The sequence below is a fragment of the Bacillus rossius genome, chromosome 1, assembly GCF_032445375.1.
Source record: "Bacillus rossius redtenbacheri isolate Brsri chromosome 1, Brsri_v3, whole genome shotgun sequence".
Classification (NCBI taxonomy): Eukaryota; Metazoa; Arthropoda; class Insecta; order Phasmatodea; family Bacillidae; genus Bacillus; species Bacillus rossius.
In genome coordinates, this window is record NC_086330.1 from 38,109,033 (window position 1) to 38,130,571 (window position 21,539).

At 44.3% G+C, this 21,539-nt stretch overlaps 1 protein-coding gene across 4 annotated transcripts in view; it reads right to left on the bottom strand.

Moving 5' to 3' along the window:
• LOC134534933 (cell division control protein 6 homolog) overlaps nucleotides 1–15,400 on the bottom strand; it is a 42,695-nt gene extending 27,295 nt beyond the window's left edge. The window contains exons 1-4 of one of the 4 annotated variants that reach the window (XM_063373668.1): nucleotides 15,350–15,400; nucleotides 7,957–8,221; nucleotides 7,297–7,458; nucleotides 1,979–2,178 (exon numbers count right to left, since the gene is read on the bottom strand). In XM_063373668.1, coding sequence (XP_063229738.1) covers nucleotides 1,979–2,178; nucleotides 7,297–7,458; nucleotides 7,957–8,185 — 591 coding nt within the window. In that variant the 5' untranslated portion in view covers nucleotides 8,186–8,221; nucleotides 15,350–15,400. Of the gene's footprint in view, nucleotides 1–1,978; nucleotides 2,179–7,296; nucleotides 7,459–7,956; nucleotides 8,222–14,955 lie in introns of all 4 variants that reach the window. The other 3 variants (XM_063373678.1, XM_063373696.1, XM_063373687.1) reach the window with 3 other exon arrangements.
• Between the last annotated feature and the right edge of the window lie 6,139 nt (nucleotides 15,401–21,539).

Consider the following 21,539-nt stretch of genomic DNA (forward strand, 5'->3'; position numbering starts at 1 on the left):
CTGTGTGACTAATAAACAAATTGTATCATAATAACTTATAAAGTATTTATTAATGGCGAAGGACAGTCATATAAGCCCATAAAAATATTTATTTTACCGAGAATGGACTATACAACCTGGCTTTTGTCGCACGCGGTGTGCGATGGGAGGAGGATGCTGACAGTTTCTCATGCAGAAGGTTGAAATAAGGGAGGGAATGTGTTGAAATGTTAGTTGGAAAAGGAGGGGGAGGGTGTTTTTACATGGTTTGTGGCTCTGGGAGGGATGAGCCTTGAAGAATTAGAAGGGGATGGGAGAGGTAAGCGTCACGTCACGTATGACGTCAAGCCGCTGCTACCGCCAGCCTGGCAGGACGAGTTTCTTATGCTCTCGCAGAAGCTACCACAGCGGCTTTTCGTGTGGGCGGGTAAGATAACATGACAGCTGAGACGGCTTTTTGTGCGATAGTGGACGTGCTGAGCTCGGCTAGACACTGCCACGTGGACAGTCTAGAGGGGTGGTATCTATTTTTAGCCTCCTTTTGTATGCCTGCCTGCTTACAGTACAGCTCTCGCCAAGATAAACATGAACACATAGCGCCCAACAAAGTGTAACAGACTTGTTTTTCAGCCGATTTTACTCAAATTTTCGACTTTCTCTGCTTAAATTTTTCACGGTTTCTCAAAAAAACGGTCGTATAAACGGAATGGACGCATCAAAGGGGGGTCGCATCAGCGGGATTCTACTGTAATGCTTTAAAACCGAGACATCTAACACATCAGCCATGGTACTTTTGCAACTTTTTTTGTTGGTCGATTTCACGAAAACGTTTCATGCCCAGCTACTTATCAAAACACTGTTATTAATGTTTGGTAGAATCATGTTTAACATAGGGTAGCTATTTTCAGGGGAACTGTGGTCTTTCAATAAATCAGCCACCTCATTCTCACTGGCCTAGCCAAGTGTGGAAAAGCATATCTTTCCAACAACACCCAATATGAAACCAACTGAGCAAAACATTAAGACGCTGTGGTGATATCTATCAAACAATCAATTTTCTCCACAAAACACATAGGAGTGTCTTCACGAATAAGCCATTGAACATAGGGGCAATGACTATTTGACTGCTCAGCATATTACATCATTATGCCTTGATCGCACCGTGCGTGGCTTGGCGTGCCAGGTCTGAGGTTTGTGATACTGTGACGTGGGGACATTAAGACTCATTATTGCTCGAAGTGGCTTGGGGTGGCTTGGCATTTGCAGTGAAATGTCAGCAAATGCTCGGACATGAAAGGCTTGTAATTTGACAGATGACAAGCCTCAGCACCTCGTTCTTTGAATGATTATAGCAACGGGTAATATTTGATTGAAATCATTATTTTGGGCATACACCATTGCTCGTTTGCACTTTATGTCATAGAGGAAACCTGAAGAATGAACAAAGAAAGATGAATGCACAAACACACAGAAAACAAACCAAAATCAGCCAAGTTAAATGTAAAGACAAAACAGAGAATCCCTTCTACGGAATATTGATCTTTCTTTGTTTGTTCCCAAGGTTTTTTTTTTCCCCCTAAGACATATAGTGCAAACTAGCAATGGCATGTGTCCAAAAAAAATGATTTGAAGTAGTGACGGGCATAACGGATAAAAACCGATACTGATCCAATTTCAAATAGGTACATATTTTTTTTTAAAACAAGTAAATAACCAATACAAAACAGATTCAAAACTATCAGTGCTGGTGCCAAGATACACAATATTTAGAGGCAACCAGTTAATATATATATAAATATAAAATTGTGATAGCACGCCTTTTGAATGATTAACGAACCAAAAAATTCAGTTTAGATTTAAGTCAAAGAAAAAAATAAAGTAAAATATGTATACTGGATAATAATCGTTCGGAAACAATTGCGGAGAGAACTGGGAAAGGTGGGAATCCTGGCAGATACCGATGCCAAAACGACTCATTGGAAGCCTGAAAGGCCGGCACCTGAGGGTCGCGCAGCAGGCTGGCGAGGCAGGCCGTCTTGCCCGTGCCCGGCGGCCCGGACACGTACAGCATCCCTGGGGAGCGCGCCTCGAGCCGCGCCAGCAGGAACCCGCGCAGCTCGTCCAGCTGGGCCCGCCGCGCGGGCAGGGACTCCGGGGCGCTCCCGTGCAGGGCCCTGCGAGCCCGCTGGAACTGCGACCCTGCGGAGCGACACCGACCCCCGCCACCTCTACACCGGGCGTCCACAGTCACTCTACCACAGTCGTGGCTTCTAGGCTTAGCGCAGGTTACAGCGAATCCTGTTTTTCAACCTAATTCCAAATTGATTATTAAATTATTCACGAATAGCAAAGAGTTTCTCAAATCAAAGTCAACTATGATCTCGCACTACATAAGTGTCCAAAAACATTTGATGCAAAATACAGTAAAATGAAAAAAGAGAGAAATATATAAATAATTGTCACAAGATTATTATTACACGTAAAAAGTGTGTATAAAATATGTTGCTGAAAACAATAATTTCTCACTAAAACCAACTCTCTCTCTCTCTCTGTGAGAGAGAGAGAGAGAGAGAGAGAGAGAATGTGCATGTGTGTTTGATAGAGAGAGAGTAAGAGTGTGTGTGAGAGAGAGTGTGTGAGAGAGAGGGAGTGTGTGTGTGTGAGAAACTCACTTGAAAGAAACACTTAAATTTACCAAGTATTTTTCTAGTCTGTCCACCTAGACAGGGATGGTAGGGTAGATGATGAAAAGAAAACTTCTCAATCAACAACCCTTTTTTTAATGTTGAACTAAAAGATAATAACTACATATTCCTTTCTTTTATTCTCCAGTAAATTAAAAACAAAAATTTTATAATGTTAAATCTATTATCAAATTATTAAAATTGAATACACTTAAGTGAATTTTAACTGAAGTGCTTCAGAACCTATTAATTAGATATATGTCCTACTTTAAAACATTGAAACAGTCATAAAAAAATTACCACTATGTATGGACAGGAATGAAAAATTCTGCGGCAACAATTTAAATTATTGAACTAGGTATTCCGAATCATTAAAACAGCTTTCCCCACTATCCATATCACCTGCAGTAATGCTGTTATTTAATGTGCCAAAAATTCCCTCGGATTACCATTTCAAAAACATTTTGCTTCAATTTAAATTTACTTTGTTTCTCCTAAATATTTGTCGTATTTAAACTTTTCCCTTCTAAGGCTCACTCCCATTTAAACTTTGCCAAGCTGCTGGCAGTGCTTTCCCAGGCTCCATCAGCACAGGATAACTGTGTCCAGCCGACTCTGCTGGACAGACTTTAGTTCCCACCGGCCAGAACACGCCCGGGCGTGTTATCTAGTACCTCCTGATCCATTCTGTCACGAACTCACGTTTTGTTATGTGCTTCGGCAAGCTTCTCAGGGTCGCCTTCCGACCTGAGACTCAGCTACGGTAGGAGAGTTAGGTCAGGCTTCTCGGCCCAAGTTACACCCCGGCCAGGCACGTAGCCTCGGGCCGGAGCCCTGTTTTCCCACTGACTGTGCAATACCCTCTCCCCCTTTACAACACCACCCCTGTTCCGAGAAGTGCTCCTACCAAAGTCTTCCTTTACGCAGCTATACCGCAAACGGTACCTCTCGGAGGTATCGTGAACTAAAGTTTAATTCTCAATTCCGTCTTTATCCGCCTGAGCGTGGCACATTCAAGCTTTCTGCGACCTACGTTTCGACCCCAAGCCAGTCTACTTCCCCAGCCTCTCGTCTCAGAGCACCAGTGTCGCCCCTTTGGTCCTAGCTTATGTGCAGTGCCTCTACCGCGATCTCTCGAACAGCATTTAGTTCCGTAATTCGCTACGAGAGTGCCCCTGGTCCCGGCCTGTTAAACCCCTTTAAGAGTTGCCCCTGCACTGCCGTCCACCTGCAATACACACATACCCCCCTTCCCCCGATTGACATCTAGGCCTTTAACTGACGGGGTACCAGCCAATAAGAGCTCTGGATCCTCTCCTCTTCTTTACCCCAAGGTGCCTTTCGGCATTTTAATGTACTGCGCTTCCCATGATGAGGCAACTCATCCTTCTGTCTCGACCGAGCCCAGATCACGTCCTGATACTTCGTCTGCGAATTATTTCGCTAGTTAGATTTTGTTTCCAGTGATCTCTCCAGTTGGCTACTTAGTATGTAGTCGCTTTTGACCCGGGAGTGTTCCCAAAATATTGTATTTTCATTATTGATTTTAAGCAGTATTCAGTAGTGCCGGAAGTGCATAGTAGTTTTGCTCGACACCCGCGGTCGTGTCACATTTCCTGCATGGATTAATCTGCGAGTTGCAACCCACGATGGTGAGTAATAATCTACACCTCATTCCACTGTAGTTAGTCTGACGTTCCCCTTTTGTTTTGATAAAATTGAAAACTTCCTATATCCTAATTTTACACTGTGCTTCTGTGCAGTGGGTTTAAGTACCACACTGGCGTCTCCCGAGTACCAAATTCAACTACCAATGCAACCATTTCTACCGGCGACCCTGTAGCAGGCTTCTTTTTCTTTTCGGCGACCATTGTTCACCCTCTTGACGACATGCGCCAGCCAACAGGACTATGAAATTAGTCTGTAATTATTGTTAAGGAAATTATAGTTTACAACAAAAATTGTAAATGACAGCAGTACCGAAATTGATCTTGTTTAGCATGATTAAATAATCATGTACTTTCAGAAGTAATTTAATGTAAGGGTACAAGTGGAGTTGGTATGGTTAAAATTCGAAATTGTATCCTACTTTTGATAGTGTATGTTAACTTCCGTTAGATCCCCGGCCGGGCTAGGATAGGTTGCAACATTTGGTAACATAACGAGAGAGTAACTTCGTAATCACATGATGTCACTTATATTCAAATGATGTATAAACTAGTTTAAAGTAAGACTGCATTGTAATAATGGAAATTTCTGTGTAACAAAAAAAAAGGGAGAAATAATTTGATCTAATATATAATCCCATGTCAACAATAAAATGAATATGCTTATAAACTATGTACCACCGTAGCCTTTAAGATTATTTATTGCCTTGTCGATTCTCAAACACTCAACCTGTTCTCCAGTGAGTGCTCTAAATTCGTCTTGTTTCCGCTCGTGTCACCTTTGGGAGATGATATGGTATTAGGGCTCACTCCCAACTTTTGCTCAGTGCTTCCAAGCTTTTGCATTTAAGTACTCATTGAAACACATAAGACACGAGTTGGTCTCATTAACATCCAACAATTATTATTATTTTATTGATTTCAACGTTCATTCTCACATCCTTCTTATCATCCTTGCACAATTATTATTTCTTTTTCATTTAGCAACAAAGAATATTTTTTTCCCAAATTTTGTTTTTGATGTCTGTCCATATCAGTTCAATGGGATTCAGATCGACATGGTATGAAGGAGACGAATGACATCGTAGCCATATTCCATAATTAATATGTCAATTTTTTTTTTTGCTGACAAACTTCTTACTTAATGCAAAATTGTTGCAGATAATGCAATATTAATGTCTGTCAGCCAGTTTTGGAGGTATTGTTTTAGGAATGATGCTGTAGGTTTTTTGTTCACCTGAACAATCAAAAATTGGCGGTATCCAATACAATACATTTTTCAGTTAAATTGGGTAATAATGTAATTTCCACAAACACTGAAAAGTTTTCAAAATTCATATCATCGTTGTAATCTCCAGACATCTGCTTTCGACTTAAAAATAAGCAAATTATTCGGAACAAAGCCATACTCTTTACCTCCTACATACACAATAATAATCATGGACCTTCACCAAATATTCTATGATGCCTATTTCCCTATTGGACAGCCAAGAACTTAACCTGTGTGTAGCATGAGTGTAAGTTATGACAGCAAAAACAAAAGTTCTGCCAACCTAACAAAACTCACGTATTTGTTCAAGATAGCACCCTCTCCAAGCAGTTAATTCAGGATTTTCAATCAAAATCTTTCGCTTTGACTAACACTTTTTTCAGCAGAACCCTAGCTTCCTCAGTAAATTTCTCAAGTATTTCCTGCTACAGTTTAAAATGCAGTCTTCTCGAACTTTAATGCCAGAACCAATTTTCTTACAGCATAAAACTCTTGAAATTCTACTTCACAGCACCACATGTAAAATCATTTACTTCCATTATTTTCCCAGGGTCTATTTTCTTACCTGAAAGCAGGATTGGTAAAAAAAACCATGTTTAAAAAAGTTTTTTGGTTTAAACCATGTTTTTTTATTAATTTTGTTATTTATTTTGGTACTCACCACATTTTAACTAAATACACGCAATTCAAAATGAGTAACTATTTTAAACACCATAACTGACAGCAAAAAACAAATTTACATTTCATTTTATGAACACTCAATTTTCTCATATGTAAAATGTTATAAAGTTATAGCCAAATTTATTCACAAAAATGTATGTCCAAATGTCTACTGATAATTTAACGGTAAAAGATTTTGTTCAAAGAGAGAGTGAGAGTGAGTGTGTGTGTTTGAGTGTGTGCACACACATACATACTAAAAAGGTGTGCGCACATAGAAGTTGAGTTTTGACGTGACGTCTAATAAATCGATGAACGCTGGCTAAACGCACAAAAAAGTGTCCCGTTATGCACATTGTGCCATTTCACTGTGTCCCATTACACTCATTTAATATTGCTCTTTGCTAACCTGAACATCCTAGCATTTCGACCGTGTCTGTTTTCATGCATTTCAATGTAACATTTTCATTGCTCTTTGCTAACCCGTTCCTCCTAGCATTGATGCAGAGTCCGTGGCGCAAATATATCATTTTTGACTGCATCTTGGTGTTGGGTAAGCCATTTTCCTTCACATCATCCTTGAAACACTCTCATTCGTTTCCTACTTTTCCTATGATCGTCCTATCCTTAACAGAATAACACAGATTGGAAGTTAAATAGCAAACATGTATAAAAGTTATAGTTAAAATAATCTCTTCATTAAAATAATAAACATATTTGAATTAATGATTGCAAATAAAAGTAAATTTATCAATTAAATTGTAGATTTCATTTCACTCCTTCTTTTTATCCATACAAAATAGTGATAATTCAATAAAAATGATTCAATTTTATTCATAAAATTATGCAATCATTTCAGCAATGTTTTGTTATGACGTCACGTTAAACTATCGTCCGTAAACCGTCTTTACAGACAACCCATTTTTTTTTTTTGAAGAAGTAAGAAATGTAAGAAACTAATAAATAACATTCACTTTCAGTTGGTGTGGGTGAGTTTGTAAAGAAACTACAATCTTGCGCTGTAATTGCAACTCACCCTCGGCAAAGAGTTTCTTGGGGCTGAGGCGGTGTTCCCGCGTCGCCCCAGGCGCGTGGTCGCGGGGGCTGCCCAGGGACACCCTCGACAAGAGCTGCGAGGGGGTGCGGTCGCAGCCCGGCTGCTTCCTGCCGTGCTTCGGCGGGCTGGGGCTGTTCTCGTCTGCGGCACAGCAAGGAAGCACTCACGGCCGTCCCGATGCTCCCGGCTACAGAGTTGTCATCAGTGTTAAGAACATTTGGAAGCACAGGGAAGAATTCTGATAATCCAGACTTAGTTGCGCTTGCAGTTTTCCAAATGTAAGTTGCTATTTTATATATACTACAGTGACACCTAGTCAATATGATATTGGTTAATTCAACAAAAATTACTTTTGGTCTTTCTTTATGATTTAATGGCTTACTTAACACTTGAGAGTTGAGTAGACCAATGACACCCTTTACCAACTGACAGGAACAAAATATTGTTGTTTAATCATACCAGCCAATCTACCAACCTGCAGAAAATAAATTGTATACAGTATATCAACTATATTAAATAATGTAAATCTATGTTAATGTTAGTAAAGGGGAAAGAAAAAACAAAGGTAAATTTTTCCACTTATATTATCTCTACACACAACACATGAAAGAAAACAAACTAGCAGATGAGAAATGTTACCCTCAGAGTCGCTGAGCAACTTCCGAACGTGATGCTTCTTGGCAGCACCAGACGGACTGCCGCCGATATTGTCGGGGCATTTCCCGCCCCACGTTGTGCCCATGTTACTATCCACGAGTTCTGTCTTTGTTGGCGTGTTCTCTTTCTCGGCAAGTGACTGCTTTTCCTTCAGCTTGGTGCTCCTCTTCTTCCGGACGTTCCACTGAATTTTGGATTGTTTTGATGCCATGATGAGTTGCAGAAATGATCAACAGGGGTAGTTTAGCTGAAAATAAAAACACAAACCATCTACAGTGAGTTAAGCAAAATTAAGTTTATACTGCAGAAGGGAGGTGTTTTGAATGTACCCTCTGTTGACATTGTTTCACCACAGGTTCACATGTGTGCACTGTAATGATGCTCAAAAAGATCTACAGGTAAACTTATTTTTTTAAACACAAAGAAAATACAGCTTGAATGTAACACAATCTGGTGATAAGAGCTTGCCTAACTAACAAATTATAATTCTCATTTGTGAAATTACAAGGGATCCATTGCTAGAAACACAAAACAGTTTTAATGTAGACAAGTGCAAGTCGAACAAGGAAAAAAACAGTAAGACTTATCTCAGGTAGCAACAGATGCCCTATTGTAACAGCACTTAAAAAAGTAACAGTTTCACAACTAGACGAACGGGCCACTATTACTAGGTTGGCCATTAAACCCAGAATATCAGTACTGGAAGTTAGTGATGAGTTAGGCCTGGTTTTTAACCTACGCATGACCAAAAATCGTAATAACGTTTTCCTATACCAGTTATTAAATTACACAAGATGTAAAAAAACGGCCATACAAGCCTATGCCAGTTTTAAACTTCTGGTGTTTCTGCCTCCTACATAGAAGTAAAGTGATCCGAAAACTTTTAAGATAAAGACAACATGTACTCAGAAAGATATGATTCTGTTATTATCACACTGTAGCAATTTTTCATTTAACTATTACACAGTGAATGCACAAATGATGCTTTTAAATTAAAATACTAAGAATAACACACCTTATAATTAAAAACATTAACAATGAAAAGAATTTGAAAAAGAATACTTTTCCTAGTTTTTAGTTGTAGGGTTGGTGATATCTTGCAACTAGGGTGTTTTATAAACTATTGTAATTATCTTGTGCATTGCATCTTTTCACTTCTTGATATGTTTGAAAAACCACTGTAGGGCCACAAAATTGAAGGATACAGCAACCCTTAATGACTCTGTGTGAGTTATAATAATTTAGCAACTGTGACATAAAAATCAATAAACTTGCTGCACTCAAATAAAAATTGAACATTTGTAGTTTTCAGCTGCAGTCAAATACATTAGTGAACTACGAGTGGAGGAGATTACGAAACTAAATACCTCTGTGTGCAAGCATCCACAGCAGTTTCAACAACCAACAAGCCGAGGGTACGTAATACACATGAGACGTACCAATGCTATGGGAGGTTACTGTAAGTGTGATCAGAAATCTTCTTACCCGCAATGCATCAGGGGTGTATTTGCGTTAGTGTGGAGGGATGATAAGTGTCGCCTCTGAGCGCAAGGCTGTGGACTGGCATGCAGTCTTCTTGTCATGCACAGGACAACTACGGGATCTGAGTGGTAGCTGTATTCTGTAATGCAGCTTAAGGAAGGGCTGGAAGTCAGTTATGGCAGGACCCAAACATTACAGGGAGCAGCGGTAGACTTCGCTTTAATAAATCAATCCTTTAGCGACTTTTAGTAGCAATAGTATGGACTCGTACGTGTGAAGTATTATAAGTTATAGTGATAGTATTATTTACTATTGTACATAATGGAGGAGCTCTAGCGTGTACAGTTAAGGAGAAAGAGCACCAGTTTACCTGTACAGCTTACAGCGGCATATATTCTAAGTCAAGATAAAGGCAACTGCACTGCAGTTTCAGATATTACTGCCATAATATTTTGATTTTTGGACACAAGCGGAATGGACAAAGTGGATAAAACTGTTTAAAAAGTTCCAGACTGGGTCTGAACGGTATCATAAGTCAAAAGACGGTCAAGTAAATATGTTGTATTTTATGGGTCCAGAAGCAGACAAAATTTTAGATTCGTTCGCCTTTATTCGAAGTAGAGGCTAAAAAGAGCAGCACAGTGAAAGGCAAGTTTGATTGATTCTTCACAGTGAAAAAGAATGTAATATATGAACGGAACACTTTTTTTAAAAGGTGTCATCACAATAGCAAACAAGCCATTGTTTTTATTAATGATATTTTCAGCATACTCAACTGCCTGGTCCACAACTGGAAAATTAATTCAGTCTCTCAGATCAGTGGACAGAAGTGGAAGTCCTCCGCCAGATTGTGATGTCAGAGGGTTCACCGAACAAGAAATTAACAGAAAACACAGTACAACTGGAGCAGGGATGGTAAACAGATGGCAAACCAGGTTATCAAACTAGAAGCAGCCGACAAGTAGTCGCTCCAAGACGTCTGGACCTCTAGTGCTGCAGGATTTTTTTTTTGTGTGTGAACAGTAAAGTGTAATCAGTGTTAGCATGAGTTAAAGAAAGGGAGATGTAGTGTTGCATTGCAGCGTAGGGAAGTAGACCTACTGGTGTGTGGGATGGTAGTACTGGAGGTCAGTAATGGCAGGACCCAAACATAACAGTAGCCATAACATTATACGGTGGAGAAATAAAGATAAAGGTGTAATGAAAGTCCCTAAGTGTTTTCAAGAATCTGATACCATTTTCATTCTTCAACGTCAACATATACTTAAATACTTTTTCATGAACAGAGTTCATATACTTAAGGAACTTAAAAATCACATGGGTTATCTGATGCTCTGCACACCATGTGTGCACCCAGGTAGGCTAGGCCTTTAAATGAAAGTTTTTGGAGTCTAGAAATAGTACACTCCAGGACAACTTAAATGGCCAAAAATTCTATACTCCTCATGTACAGGGAATGGATAGTCATCACTAAATGATTATGAAAAAAGATCACCTGTGTCTGACGAAGCTTTATCAGGGTGGCTAGCAAACCTGTGATGAAATATTCCGAGACTTCTTCAGGTTTGGCAAAAGTTTCCCCGACTACTGATATTTAGTCACCAAAATCTATCAAATATTTAAATTCACAATCGCAGCTCGTATGCATACCACACTTCACTACTGTAGCAGGCAACTATAAATTATTTATCTCACTCCTGTCGATAGCACTGAAGTCAATGCTCGTGGTCAAAGAGCTTAAATAGGTACTTAAGAAACAAAAAGGAATGGGTAAAAACTTTTTTTTTAAATTCGTTACAGGTTGGGAAAGAGGAAGATAGGACAAGTACCTACATAGAACCAGTCAATACCAATTAAAATTAGTCTATGCTATAACTTTAATTTTTTACTAACTTTTAATTAAAAATTTTCCCTAAATACTTATGAAATTCTATGTTTTTTTTCCTAGCTTTCCCTGCTTTTTACTTAATGACTTTTAGCCAGTTATAGCATTCACTTTCACTGGGCAGACTGCACTTAGACATTTGCGAAAGTTCAGTTTTGCAATGAAACGCTGCACTGAGCGCAGGCAGTAGCGACCGGCTTGCTCCACGGATCCTCAGGGGGAATGGAATAATGCTTCACACACGCAAAGTGTCAACTCACCACGTGCCGTCCAGCCCTGGCAGTCTGCAAGGGGATACGAGTAGTGATTTAAAAATCTAAATCCTGTTTGCCCTCAACAACTGAAGGGGTTCAAAGTACTAAAAATAAAAACATGTATGATTTTCAAATCCTAGTGCAATTGTAATTGTATTTACGACACTGATTTGCGTCATAACCTATATTATTTTTTAATTTAATGCACTGAGATAATTAGGAAAACCAAAACAATAAGTCAGAATACTGCATGTGATTAATCAGTGTTCATGTAGCTTTCAAGGGTTGTGCAACAAATTTATCAGGAACTGAGGGGGAGGGGGGGAAACTGCTTCACCAAATGTAATTAGAGGTTGGAGTTAAAAACCAAATACATAAATGACTCAACAGTGCATCTCATTTCAATTCTGAACAGAATATTTTTTGGAAGACACACTAGGGTTTGTCCACCTACTAGGGTTGTACCCCCAGAGGGCAGTACCGTCGTAGCGGCATGGTTCCATGCTCTATGAGGGGAGGTTCTGGGGTGCGGGTGTGGAGGGCTCCTGTGGGATATCTACAATATAAAATTCTGAGGATTTTAAGAGGCTAGGTAAAATCAAATAATTTTTTCTGAATGAAATTAACAATATCATATAGAAGACAGTAAAATTTACTTTAAACCAAAAAAGTGTATCAGATTAAATTCCATTTCATTCTTTTTATCCATACTGCAGAAAAATGTTTAAAATGCAACTTTGCCAGCTAATTGTGCGAAAGTATGATTTATAAATATATTCCATTTTTTGAAAGTTCAGCCACTCAGAAAGTCAGCAAGTTTAACTGTAACTGTGTGGAATTTAAGTATGAAATAATGACCTGGAACGGGACATACGCTCTTAAAATAAGTTTTTAAGCCAACTTAGAAAATAATTTAATCGTTGGTTTTGTTAGTTTACCTTTAGAAGTTTCGATAATAAAAGGGCCGGTGTGAGGCCTCTTGGCAGGGTGCACAGTTCTCAGTTATAGAATTTTCAAAGGCTAGATAAAATAAATTTTTCTAAAAGAATTAAAACCATATCACACAGTAGCCAACAGCATTGAATTCGATTTGGTCCTTCTTATCCATCCAGCACAAAAATGTTAAAAATTCAACTTTGCCCGCAGTTAACTATGCAGAAAAGGATGCACAATATATTTATTTTTTGTTGAAGTTCAGCCATTAAAAAATTCTACATGTTTAACCATGCAGAACATAAATTAAAAATATAAACCTGGAAGGGGGCATTCCCCCTTAAAGATTTAATTTTTCATATTTTCCAGGAGCTAATCCAGTCCCCCTAGGTGCACCCAGGAAGGGACAGACCCCTGTAAAGATTAATGGCCCAGGGCGTTGCAAAGTCTAAGACTGCCAATGCTTGCATTACATTATCAACCGATAGTAGCAAACAGGATGAAGCACTGGTGAGGTTTCGGCAGGACTGCTGGAACATCAACATGGTACTGGTCTGTGGTATTTTTGTTGAGGATTAGGAAGTCTGAAATGTTCCAATAAAGGCGCTGTCTGGTCAGGGGTGTATGTGTGTTAGTGAGGCGGGATGATAAGCAAGATGCTCCCTGGTATTGCTAGCGCGGTGTAGCCTCGAAGCCTAAGGCTCTGAAACAGCACGCAGTCGTCTCGTCACCACATGATAACTGGGAAATCTGAGCAGTGACCGTAACATTATATGTTGGAGAAATGAAGATAAAGGTATAATGCAAGTTCCTTAAGTGCTTTCAAGAATCTGTACCAGTTGTTAAACGCCTAAAAATTACTGAAAAAACACGCCTTAACCATTTTTACTCTAAAAATATAGTTTAAAAACTTAATCCGAAATCAAAAGTACTTTACGGCCCTCAGCAAATTCTTAAATGCTTTTGGTAAACAGACGGATATCTTGAGATATTTTGGAATTGTGCTGTTTTTTCTGAAGCTCTGACCACTGTTTGTATGCCTGGTAGGTAGGTCCCTTAAATGTGGCATTTCAGAAGAGCTACTGAACACCACAAGCACCCTGTAAAGCTATACCTACTACACGCGGAAGGACCAAGGTTTCAATCTAGGTAGGGCCGTCCTGATTTTGGCACTCCCGGTTATTTCTGAGCTAGTCTGCCCTCTCCCCTCAATAAAACAATAACTTGTAAGTTATATGTACCCTCGACCTCGCTTTGTCAAACGAGGCATTCTGTTCACTGTCAGGAAACAGCATGCTGCGATGCAGGTAACGTCACCTTTTTACCTCGCCGTCACCATGTTTTTCTGCTTAAAACATTGCGGAAATGATGCTTGAGCATGTCTGATGGTTTGTAAGTGTGAATTAGAATCCCTGTTATTAAACACAAGTCTTTTCTATAAAATACAGACAATTAAAACTGTGCAGACACAACACTAAAGCCAATGTTTTAGGTATTTAGCTAACATAGCATAGGTGCGCTGAAAAAATAAAATAAAAAAGCTTCACTCGGCTACCATGTAATCATGCAGATGTGCCTACCCACTGGTTCAGTATCAAATAAAAAAAAACTTATACCAAAAAATTATACCTATGCTACTGTAAAATAGATGAGGCTGTTTCCTAGACAGAAAGGCAAAAGAGAAGTGCAGACGATAACCAGGGCTGTCGACAGAAACCAAATGGCCCATTCCTTGAAGTACAACTTTTCAAACCCAGCAACTTAAAAATATAAATAAATAGTAAATTAACCTGGGCTATAACGGTAAAAATTAATTTCACACAACACATAACTTGTAAGGTTTCAAATAAATTTATTGTATTAGCAATAGACTCATATTTGTTGTCCTGTTATATGGGAAAACTAAGGCAGCAAAAGAAAATTTAGAATCTCAACCAGGCCCCAAGGATTTTGCCCTCCCGCCCCTCCTCATATACCTCTCGACTGTCCTGCGGAGAGCGACAAGATGGGTAACAGAAATGTGGAGGAGGGGGAGGGGAAGACTCGCATGCCCTCACAAGTGGTTGGGGAGGCTGGTAAAGCTGTTTTAAAAAAATAAGGGGGAAGGAAGAAGGGGTAAACTGCAGATTAGGCTGCAGAGGAGGCCACGAGAGAGAGAGAGAGAGAGAGAGTTGCATTAGACGATAAGAAAAGGGGTAGTAGAACTCATTACTGGCAAGGACAGAGAGGGATGGCAATGTTTTGGATAAGCAGATGTTTGAAGTTAGGGAGGTGAGAGAACATTAAGGAAAAAGTGTGAGAAAGTAGTGTAAAGATTTTAAAGTATTGGGGGGAGGTGGGGGGGAGGAGCTGGGAAGCTTGTGGTCATTGTGTAGTGGATCAAATAAAAAAACAATAAAAATATTGAAACCGTAAAATTTTAAATACCTAAACACAATCCATTATAAAACTGTGTTTCAAAGTTTTTATGCAGTTATATCATGGCTTAAGCTTTCACGCTAGTCTTCAATATTTGATTTACAGCAAGTCATGAAATACCGATACACGATAATATAATTATTTGTTCCACTGAGATTTGTTTAGGTTTACATACAGTTATAAATATTTTGCCCAACGATAAAACACTGGCTTCAAAACCAAAAACGATATTCGCCACACACCAAAATATGTATATTATCAACTTACAAAATAAATTTCATCGCACTTTAAAACTGGCAAATAGAAACGTAATATATTAAATATTAAAATTTTATGGAGTAAGTAATAATTACGTAAAAATTCAGGAACACACAAACATCACCCAACAAAAAATATCATTTACCTTTTCCCTCCAGTGACAGACAATTTTGGCGGGTAACGGTCAGCTGTGTATGCCAAAGAGCAGAAAACAAAAATATGTAATAGTCAAGAAAAATTTCCGAAAATATTTTTAGTAATATTTTTATGAAAACACTAACTCGTATGTGCCCACTCCTGTACTCAAAAATAAATCTGTACAGATCTGTTCTCAGCGTTCCGTTTTCGTTATGCCAGGCCATCTTCCACACTTCGCTAATTGAGAAACTTGCCGCTTCTAGCCTGTCTTTATGCTTAACGCGGATTGGTATTTAGGGTTCACACACACCTTAACTACACAATTACTGTTTTATACAACTACTATTTACTGTTTACTACCACTATTTAAAGTTAAAAGAGTTCAGCATATAATTCCCGTAGCTCACTGCGCAACCTCTGCCTTCTCGTCGATTCTCATTCAGATAATCTCAATCCCTTGATTCAACCTTTCGAAGCCAAGCTTCCATTCCAAACTGACTAACGGCAAATATGTGGCGGGTTAAATGCAGACAAAGAAGGCCCCCCTCTTTGGAGACCGCGGCCCATTGCAGTGTGTGTGAGTGATGTGCTCCCATTTCCCCCGGACTAGCAACCAATGTGAACACATGGTTGCTTGCGCCCCCTCCTAGTTTTATGTGACGTCGTACCACCTGTGACAGTGAAGCCCGGTCTCCACCCCGCCAGTACCTTACCCCGCTGCGAGACCGTATCCCTAGCCTAGCCTATGCAGGCTGATGCTGCCCCCCCCCCTCTTAGGCCAGCCGCGGTCAACGGCAGTCGACAACGGGTCATCAACTAGGACGGACGTGCCGTTCCCCGCGTTTCCCCTTTGTTCAAAAACCGTCAAGTAATTACGTGCGTGTGTTCATTGTGTTCAGACACCATATAGCCTAGGAGCTTAGTAGTGCACGCTGGGGCCGACGACCCACCACAACAACGGCTAGACGCTTTAAGACTAGCCTGGCGCCCTCCCGGAGAACAAACACCTCAACAGAGACACCAGCAACTACTAGGCTCACCCCGGGTATCGAGTTCAAGACCCCGGGTGATGGCATTTGGCGCCCAACGCGGGGAAAAAATGAATAATTCCAGTGTTTTTCCGCGATCCGCCTACACCAAGGAAACCAGTGAGCGTGAAACGGCCGTCTTGTGGGTGTGAAGGAATTGGGGTTAGACAGGCAGGCGCGACCAGGACAGCGGACAAAGGGCCCCCTCCCTTTCACTTCTGGACATTCCAAAGAAGCGAGACCGACCTCCCCCTTCCACCAGACGGAGCTAACGCTCTTCTCTTTGTGCGACCATCCGGGCAGCTGCCCACACCCCTCCCCCCGCGTCACACCCCGACCAATCCTTTACGGCCCACCCTGCTTCTCCCACCAGCCGAAGTTATCGCTCTACTCTTTGTGCGGTCGTCCAGGCAGCGGCCTACCGCACCACCCCTCCCTCTTGTGCGCGCGCACGAGTCCTCATCCCGACTATACCAAACATCACCGGACATTATGTGTGAATTTATTTTATATTGGTAAAAAATTTTACGTGATCTAATCCTTCTAAATTATATTAGCTACACCAAATCAACTGACACCTACCAGTGACGTCAACAACACAACTGCTCACAGGTAAAATGTTACCACACATTTCAACCACAGTCTGTGCAAACTGCTACCTACCTAGGGGCATGGACCTATTAACAGGGACACTACCGTGGCATAACAAATGCCGATGCGCATCCGACACCGTAAAATTCCCGATCAAGCGGGAAACAGTAAAGTCCACATGGGAAATACAATCGAATCCTGTGTGGCCAGGGAAGGATGAAGCGGGGCTACCACCAACTACACCGCCTGCCCTAGTGACCATAGCACCAATCACGCACACCGCCACGGGGAACCCATCAGATAAAATAGAAACAACAGAGTGTGCAAACTGCGCACAGCGCGAGCAGAAGCCAAGGCAGGCACGGGAACACACATCGCTGACCGACCTGAGCGCCACATGGGGGGCACCGCGAATGGTGACGAACACGGGTAGAGCAACCCTACCGGAGTTCAGTGGACTGCCGCAGGAGAACCCGGGCGAGTTTCTACGGCAATGCGAGGTGCGCCTAGCGAGGGCGGAAATACCACCTGATGAATGGGCAGAACGTGCGAGTGAGCAGCTGCGGGGCGTGGCACGTCACTGGTGGAGCCTCTGAGGCCAGTTCGGAATGCTGTGGCCGGAGTTCACCACCAAGTTCATGCAGCGTTTTGACACAGGAGAGGCGGTGGTACAGTGTACCTCCCAATTCTACGGGAGACAACAGCGAGACGGGGAACCAGTGGAGCAGTTTGTCGCCCACAAACTGCAGCTGTTTCGGCGGATCATGCCGAACACAGAACCAAAGGCAGCGCTGCCGACTGTCACCACCCTGCTGCGTGATGAGCTTCAGCCCTTCCTCCGCTGCTACCGACACACCTCGGTAGAAGACTATGTGCAACAGGCAGTGGCCACTGAAAGAAACCTCCAGATGGTGTGGCACCGAAACCCATTAATGACAGAACGGGGGTACCACAGCCTAGCGTTACCGGGCGCACCAGTGACCAACCACCAAGCCAGGCCGAGTGAGCCTCAACCATCACCCAGGCGGCAGCGGGCCATCGAGGATGCACTGGCGTCACGCCAGAGCACCACGCAGCCAGGCCGCCGGGACAACCAGTCGCAACGCAACCATGAGCGGCCACCTCAGTGCCAACGGGGTGCGCCACTGGAGCATATCACTGGCACAGTGAATGCCCACTTCCCCCACCACCACGCCAGCAGCAGACAGTGCCACAGTCGGGAAATGACCACCGGGGGTGCGGGACTGAGAGGCCCACCACCCGCGAGAATGGCACCACCTGCCGCAACTCCCTTCTCGACACCACCTGCCGCAACTCCCTTCTCAGCACCACCTGCCGCAACTCCCTTCTCGGCACCACCTGCCGCAACTCCCTTCTCGCCACCACCTGCCGCAACTCCCTTCTCGGCATCACCTGCCGCAACTCCCTTCTCGGCACCACCTGCCCCAACTCCCTTCTCGGCACAACCTGCCGCAACTCCCTTCTCGCCACCACCTGCCGCAACTCCCTTCTCGGCACCACCTGCCGCAACTCCCTTCTCGGCACCACCTGCCGCAACTCCCTTCTCGGCACCACCTGCCACAACTCCCTTCTCTGCACCACCTACCACAACTCCCTTCTCGGCACCACCTGCCGCAACTCCCTTCTCGACACCACCTGCCGCAACTCCCTTCTCGGCACCACCTGCCGCAACTCCCTTCTCGGCACCACCTGCCACAACTCCCTTCTCTGCACCACCTACCACAACTCCCTTCTCGGCACAACCTGCCGCAACTCCCTTCTCTGCACCACCTGCCACAACTCCCTTCTCGGCACAACCTGCCGCAACTCCCTTCTCGCCACCACCTGCCACAACTCCCTTCTCGGCACCACCTGCCGCAACTCCCTTCTCGGCACCACCTGCCGCAACTCCCTTCTCGGCACCACCTGCCACAACTCCCTTCTCTGCACCACCTACCACAACTCCCTTCTCGGCACCACCTGCCGCAACTCCCTTCTCGGCACCACCTGCCGCAACTCCCTTCTCGCCACCACCTGCCGCAACTCCCTTCTCGGCACCACCTGCCGCAACTCCCTTCTCGGCACCACCTGCCGCAACTCCCTTCTCGGCACAACCTGCCACAACTCCCTTCTCTGCACCACCTACCACAACTCCCTTCTCTGCACAACCTGCCGCAACTCCCTTCTCGCCACCACCTGCCGCAACTCCCTTCTCGGCACCACCTGCCGCAACTCCCTTCTCGGCACCACATTCCGCAACTCCCTTCTCGGCACCACCTGCCGCAACTCCCTTCTCGGCACCACCTGCCGCAACTCCCTTCTCGGCACCACCTGCCGCAACCTCAGCCAGGGCACCACCTGCTGCAACCTTACTCTTGGCACCACCAGCCACACCACCAGCAGTGCTACTGGCACCATCCTTACCAACGGCATCACCGGCCACAGGGCCAATGCCCTCAAAGCCCCCTGCACCACCACCTATCGGGATGATGCCAGGTACCACACCGACGCTGGGCCAACTGTTCCGGCCACACGACCACCTGCTGCGCATCCCGGTGGAGGTGAATGGCCAGCCGATGGCGACACTGGTCAACACAGGTGCTCGCCATGTGTTTGTCGCCCCAAGCCTGGTACCCCCGGGAGCACTCCAACCCCACCGCGCCGAGCTGCGCCTTGCGACCACTACACGGCCAGGGATGACAGTGTGTCAAGCCGAACTCCAGGTAAGCCTTCGGGAAATGTCAACCACAGTTCTTGCACTTGTTGTGGAGGACCTGCATGAGGACCTCATATTAGGACAGCCCTGGCTAGCAGAGCATGATGCTGTGGTGGAGCTGAAGGCTGCACGAGTCCACGTGGGAACCCGGGAGCGATACAGTGTATGCCACGGGGTTCGCACCCGAACCACCTCGCGAACCGCTTACACTGGCGCAACTGCATCACGATGTACCCCCGCAGCATCAGGCAGCTGTGGAAAAGGTGCTGCAAGAGAGGCAGGATGTGTTTGCACTCGCCAACCCCCTGCAACGCACCACAGTGGCGGAGCATCGTATCCCAACCATGCATGATCAACCTATTCATGAACCACCCAGGGGATATGGCTTCCGAGAGCAGAGCGCCATCAGAGAGCAGGTATCAGAAATGTTACGGGATGGCGTCATCGAGCCCTCCAATAGCCATTATAATTCATGTGTGGTGTTGGCCCCGAAAAAGGACGGCTCGCTGCGTTTTTGTGTGGACTTCCGGCCCCTGAGCGCCATCACCATCAGCTCACCTCCGCCCCAGATCAGTGTCGAGGCCGCCATCGCAGGCCTAGGACGAGCCAAAGTGTTCAGCACGCTTGACCTCAAGGCTGGCTATTGGCAGGTGCCCATACGGCCTGGAGACCGAGGTAAAACTGCTTTTACAACACCAGATGGGCGGCGCTTCCAATTCAGGGCCATGCCATTCGGCTTAAAGTGCGCGCCAGCTACCTTCCAGGAGATAATGACACGGGTGCTAGAGGGGTATGTGGGACAGGTATCCATAGCCTACCTCGATGATGTCATCGTGTTTTCCGAGACATGGGAGGACCACATCCGCCACCTTGCCCTCGTCCTAGAGCGGCTCGCGACACATCACCTAACAGCAGCCCCAGCCAAGTGTCATATCGGAGCACTCGAAGTCGAGTTCTTAGGGCACTTGGTGGATGCGGCAGGCAACAGCCCACAACCAGTCCACGTGCGGAAAATCGCAGAGGCTGAGGTGCCGAGGACCCGCAAACAGCTACAACGTTTCGTGGGACTCGTTAACTGGTTAAGGAGCTATATACCGAACTTTTCAAATATCATTGTTCCACTCACAGACCTTTTGTCACCACGGTTGCGCTACAGGTGGGATGCGATCGCACAAAATGCCTTTGACCACATTAAGGCTGCATTCACAAGCTGCCACACATTGGCACGGGTGGACCCAGAGCGCCGCCTGTACCTCCAAACCGATGCCAGTGCACTAGGGGTGGGAGCTGTGCTATTCCATCTGGACCAGAATGGAGACCGACAAGTCATCGACTATGCGAGTGCGAAGTTCGGCTCGGCAGAGTGTCGTTACCACAGTAACGAGCAGGAGTGCCTGGCTGTCGTGTGGGCCGTGAAGAAGTACCGCCCGCACCTGGAAGGAAAACCATTCACGCTCCGCACCGACAACAGGTGCCTGACCTGGCTGCACACCATGCAGGGGAGGAAGGGCAAGGTGATCCGGTGGGCATTGTTCCTGCAATCTTTTGACTTTGAAGTCAACACGTCCCCGGAACAGACAACCAGCTGCCCGACCTTCTGTCTCGCGAGCCAGACGAGCCAGCGAGCTAGCCGACCATGAAGACTGGGAGGATATGCTGCCACCCAGCCACCAAAACAGGCAAGCCCAACCAGATGCATCATGCACGCGGATTACAGCTGATGCCCAGGAAGACAACGTACCACCGAGTACAGCAGCCGATGTCCACCACCGAGTTTTGGAAGCCCAAGGGACGTCACCAGAGGCCGATCGACGGCGCCAACAGGCGACGATGGGGGAACATGACACCTGGTGTGTACGAGA